Consider the following 5,617-nt stretch of genomic DNA (forward strand, 5'->3'; position numbering starts at 1 on the left):
TTACTGCATCTCTTCATCAGAAACAGAAATGGAATCAGAATGCATCATAGTGTCATTTTCTCCATCAGAAGATGAAGCAAATAACTCATCATCACCAGTAGGAATCAGTCTCTTTCTCTTTCTGCTCTGGTTACCTCTCTTCCTTGGTGGTGGTGCAGCTACAACCTCTTGTGAGGTACCTCCAATTCCTCCTTCCTCATCCTCTTCCATTTCTGTTTGCTCAACACCAGTGATCCACTCATTGTCTTCATCTTCTAAGACATCACTAACAGGTTTCTCAAGTGGATCTCTATCTTTGTTGTCCTTCTTTTGTCTCAGTTTTGAGTTCAATTTGACAAACACAAGATCCCTCATTCTGTCATGCAGCAGCCTATTGCGTCTCTTGGTGTGGACCTACATACAATTGGAATCAGTAAGAGACTAAGAGTCTAAGAGACTAAGAATGTAAGAATAAGAGTGCAAGACCAATTCTTACTTGTTCAAATGAACTCCAGCATCTCTCACAAGCTGATGAACTGCATGTCAAACTGAGAATTTTAGCAGCTAGCTTTCTGAGGGTTGGTGCACTACTTCCATGATTCAGCCACCACTTAGCTACGATACAACAAAGAAGTGGAAAATAGAGGACAATGTAAATTATTTGCCAACAAAGAAATTTATTTGCTAGAGGTAGAGGACAATTTTTCATACCAGGATCAAAATGAATATTTTTGCACTGCCTTTTAGCAATTTCTTTGCCAAAGGATCCTTCAACATCTTGCAACTTTTGAAGCTCTTCAATAATCTTGTCCTGAGTCTCTATATCTGGAACAAGCTTTGTAATGCAAGTTATGACACCATCTCTAAATGTTTCATTGTCCTCTATAGCCACCTTGTTTTGATAATAGTAGAAAGGGTTGAGGTAGTAACCAGCCCTATGCAAAGGAGTTTGCAGCTTACTGTCCCACCTCTTGTCAATGAACTGAAAAACTTCCTCGAACTTTCTCCTGTCATTATTGAACCTCTTAGAGATCTCATTCTTAGCCTCTTGTAGATACCCATATAAGAAACCCATTGCTGGCACATCACTGTCCATTCTCCTCAAGACATGAGCTAATGGCTCAAAGTAATTAACGGCAGTCTCAACATCTCTCCAGAAAGTTTCAGATTTGGCAACCTTCTCTGCTTTCTTCCCTTTGGCACTCTTTAGGTAGCCTAGTTCATGGAGCTCCTCCTCCCTAAAAAGCCTTTGCAATTGCTTCTTGTTTTCTAACATGCTTTTCAAGTTGAGATAAGCTGTAGCAAACCTTGTAACACCACACCTCACCAAATCTCTAGAAAGGTACTTCCTCATCAGGTCCAAAACTCTAGTATGGGCATAAAGAAAAACAGTCAAGCACTTTGCTTTGCTAATTGTTGCAGCAACTCTGGGCATCTTTCCTATATCTTCCAACATTAAATCAATGGTATGGGCTGCACAACCATTCCAGAAAATAGAGGGGTGCTTTGCTCTCAACAAACTAGCCGCTGCCTCATTTGGTCTTGCATTGTCAGTCACAACTTGAACTACATTTTGCACCCCTATTTCCTCAATACACTTATCAACCAACTCAAAAATGTATCTGCCATCTTTCTTCACAGCTGAGCAATCCACAGAATCAAGAAAATAAACACCATATGCACTGTGAACTACCAAGTTCATCACACCTCTACCTCTCTTATCTGTCCAAACATCAGTCATAACTGAGCATCCATGTAGCTCCCAAGACTCTTTGTGAGCCTTTACTAATTCTTGCACTTTCCTCTTCCTTTTTTGCAAGAATTTCCCACTCATCTCATATGGAGTTGGACCTCTCAAGCCCCTGCCAAAGTCTCCAATAGCCTCAAGCATGAGCTCAAAGCTTGGAAGTGTCGTCACATTGTGTGGGATGCTAGCATCATAAAAAAATTTACAGATGTACTCACATGCTCTGTCCCTCTTCTCTTCTCTTTTTTCAGTTGATATCTTGGATTGAACCTTCTCAGAAAGAACACCTTTGCCCTTCCTTGCAGCCACTATTTCTTCTGTTGTTAGTCTACAGAACTTATCAATAGGACCTGAATGACCTTTGCTACTCATCTTCTTCACCACAATAACTGAATTTCCTTCTGCATCACTGTGTTCCTCTCCTTCAGAATGACTCAAATCAACTACAGCTCTATCTTCTTCTTTCTCCTCAGCCTTCTTTTGCTTGTTATCTGACTTTATGGCCAGCACTTCAAGGATTTCTTGTTGCACATCAGATGGAACTTTTTTACACTTTGCAACATTGGATTTAGGAACTTTACCAAGGTGGTACTTGATTCTTGTTATTCCACCATGATAGATGCTGCTACAGAAGGTGCACTGGAGAGAACCTTTCTTGTTCACATCTGGCATTGTGCAGTACTTCCAAGCTAGGTCAGTTGGTTCATTTGATTCAATGCCCGTGGATGCAGTGCTAGATAAGCCTACAAAGTGGACATAACAGGGATAATAAGTGCTTGCTCATTGTAGGACTAACTGAACTGCAGCAGATGACTAAACTAAGACAGTAGAACAGGGGAGATTCGGGAACTTGCCTACTGTTGGCGCGGGCGCTGGCGCTGGCGGTGCACTTCGCTCAGGGCTTCGATCGTTTGCACCTGGGGTATTCATGGCGGAGTCAGTCTGGCCCTGCTTCCTCGGTCGCGCTGGGTGGCGATCCTTCCTTGATCCGGCTGGGTGGCGCAGGGCGCTCGCGCTGGGGCGATCCGGCCGGCGGTCGCGCTGGAGCCGAGGCAGAGTCGCGGTCGTGCGGTGGGGCGGGCGGAGGCCGCGGTGGTGCGGGCGGTCGCGCGGTGGGGCAGAGTCGCTGTCACGCGGTGGTGCGGGCGGAGGCCGCGGTGGGGCGGAGGCCGCGGGAGGCGGGCGGTCACGCGGTGGGGTGGAGTCGGGGGAGGAGTTGGGGGAGCAGAGTGACTGAGTGTTGGATATCACGTTAGGGTTACGTTTTGGGCTCCAGTTTGGGCTAAAGTTCGGGCTCAATTTCGACCCAAATGCCACTTCAGGCTTAGCGGAAAAATAGCGGCACTATGCCGATATAGCGGTTTAGCGGCGCTATAGCGGAAAATAGCGAAGATAGCGCTGATAGCGGGAAAATGACTGATATCGTCGCGGCGTTTTAAATATCCCGCTATAGCAGAAAAATAGCCCGCTATTTTTTTCGGTGGTATTTCGTGATCCTGGATGTACGACTGAATGATACTAAACGTTGTTCAATACTGCTCAGTATTTTCTGTACTCAGTTTTGACTTGCAGTGTAGAATAGCACTGACGTGTGTGTGTATATATATATATATATATATATATATATATATATATATATATATATATATATATATATATATATAAGGAAATGGAATTCAGCGAGTGACTGCGATGATTGCCAGAATATTTGCCCCTAACGACTTGGATTCTGCTGCACATGCATGTTCGAGCTAGGACTAACATGTAGGAGTATCTATATAAACTAGTAGTACTAGTACTAAGTAACTACCGCACTACATGTGCGTGTCGCCAAATTTGAATAATTTTAGTTACATGTTTCTAGAAGGTATATAAGTGGTTAAAACTACACATTAATAAAGACCATATGTTATACAAAGTCACTTTTTCACTGAGGGGGTGTTTAGTTAAAAAAGATTGGGTTTTGGTTCATCATTTTGCAAAATAAAATTAAACACCATGTAAAATTTTTGAAAGAAAAGATAGTTGTTCTCCATTTCGGATTTTGGCCACAAGAGACCGAAAAACCCAATTAAGCCTCAAGAGGATTCATGACAACAATAAATTGTGTATTTTGGATAGAACTAAACATGACCTTAAAATTTTTGGCATTTTGCATTTCATCACTCCAAAATAGTTGGCATTTTATATTTTGGATTCTATGGGAAATTCTAAATTAAGAATGTTGTACCATATGGGTGTGTTTGGTTTTCTGGCTTATTTCTAGCCTGGCTATGGCTAGAATCCTAGCCTGGGCAACTTTAGCAACTTTACCCTATTTGAGACATTTTCACAAATAGACACCTCGGTTCCATCACGACATCAGCACACACCGATGCACCGAGGTTCAATCACGACATCACCTCCATCGAAGCGAACACGACATCACCTCCATGGAAGCACATGACAGCAGCACACAGGTTCAATCACGACGAACACGACGTGCGTGGGCAGAGCCGCAGCGGCCACGACGAGGGAGCGAGGAGCACGGCCACGGCGAGCGAGAGAGGAGCACGGCCACGACGCGGCGGCCACAGGCACGTTGCCGTAGGAGCACCGGTGGGAAATTGGGCGGTAGGCGATCGATTCTGTTCCGGTAGCCGTGGCTCGGCGTTAGCACGGAGGACGAGCTTGGTCCTGTCGGCGTTGGCTTCGCGGCTCCGCTGCTGGTTCGCATCGTTGTGCGGCGGCCTCGCGTCCCCTCCGTTGAGGCTGACGAGCTCCATCTCGGCGCCGCGGCCGTACGTAGAGCCCGCGCCGCCATGCCGGTGCCACGAAGGTGGAGATGGAGTAGGTGGAGGTTGGAGGCGCGGCCACGGGGCAGGGGCGAGAAGAACGGACCGGCGCCTGCTGAGGAGGCAGAGCACGTGGTGAGGACGCGGGTCGGTGACGAGAACGCAGGAGGTGGGTGGTTAGAGCCAGGCCGAGTTGGGAAGGCCGATTTGGCCGTTCAAGGCTGGCCAGGCCAGCGCGGTACGGCTGGCCCGTCCTAACCATACCTTAAGCCTAAAATAAGTAACCAAACACATATTTTCTGGCCCAACTAAGCATTAGCCACACCTGGGCTGCAACCAAACACACCCTATATTCCCACCCACAACCTTCGTGAATCCATTTTTTACTGCTTGCATATACTCCTATCTAGGCATCAGCGAGATAGTGTAGTAGTTGTATTTTAGTAATAATTAATCGATCGTCAGCCTCTTTCGATCGTTTGTTAGAGCATCTCCAACGGTTTTGCAATTTTTGTTTTGGAAAATAAGGAGTTTGTCAAGTCTTAAATCAATATGCCAAGTCACAAAATTGAGAGTCTCCAATAGTTTTGGCAAATTGAGTTGTCAAAACTAAATGGTGGACCCGGTCGTTATTTTTTCACGTGTTTTTTCTCTTCGCGCCATCCGTTCCGTCGCGCGGGAAATCTTGTGCGTTCTCCCGCACGTTGTGTTGCGCCGCCATCTCCTTCAGTTCGCGCTTGTGCACTGCGTTCACTTCAAGGAAAAAAAGTGGGAGACGGAGTACTGCAGGCGAGGTTGTTGTTCCAGGGATGGTGGCGCGTGTGGAGGGGTTTCTTCGCAAGGCGGACGGCGGCGCGCGGTGAGACTTTGTGTCGGGAAGAGGAGTCGGAGACGCGCGGGAGACCGGAAACCGTGCGGGAGGAGAGACCGATCGGTCTTTGCCAAGTCATCTGGATCTGGCAAAAATACCAAGTTTTCTCCCTCATTTGCCAACTTTGCTAAAATGCAAAACTCAAATGCAAAACCATTGGATACCTCAATTTGAGTTTTTTTTGGCAATTTAGTTAAATGCAAACTTCAATTGCAAAACCGTTGGAGATGCTCTTAGCACACAGAA

General features: G+C 46.0%; 1 protein-coding gene across 1 annotated transcript; it reads right to left on the reverse strand.

The window, feature by feature from the left end:
* Positions 1–4,134, reverse strand: LOC8078073. Its single transcript, XM_021457835.1, has 5 exons — positions 4,129–4,134; positions 2,644–2,959; positions 691–2,469; positions 476–594; positions 1–393 (listed from the first exon to the last, which is right to left on the reverse strand). The coding sequence occupies exons 1-5, from the start codon at positions 4,132–4,134 to the stop codon at positions 1–3; spliced, it is 2,613 nt and encodes an 870-aa protein (XP_021313510.1).

This window comes from Sorghum bicolor, chromosome 3 (assembly GCF_000003195.3).
Source record: "Sorghum bicolor cultivar BTx623 chromosome 3, Sorghum_bicolor_NCBIv3, whole genome shotgun sequence".
NCBI classification, from domain to species: Eukaryota; Viridiplantae; Streptophyta; class Magnoliopsida; order Poales; family Poaceae; genus Sorghum; species Sorghum bicolor.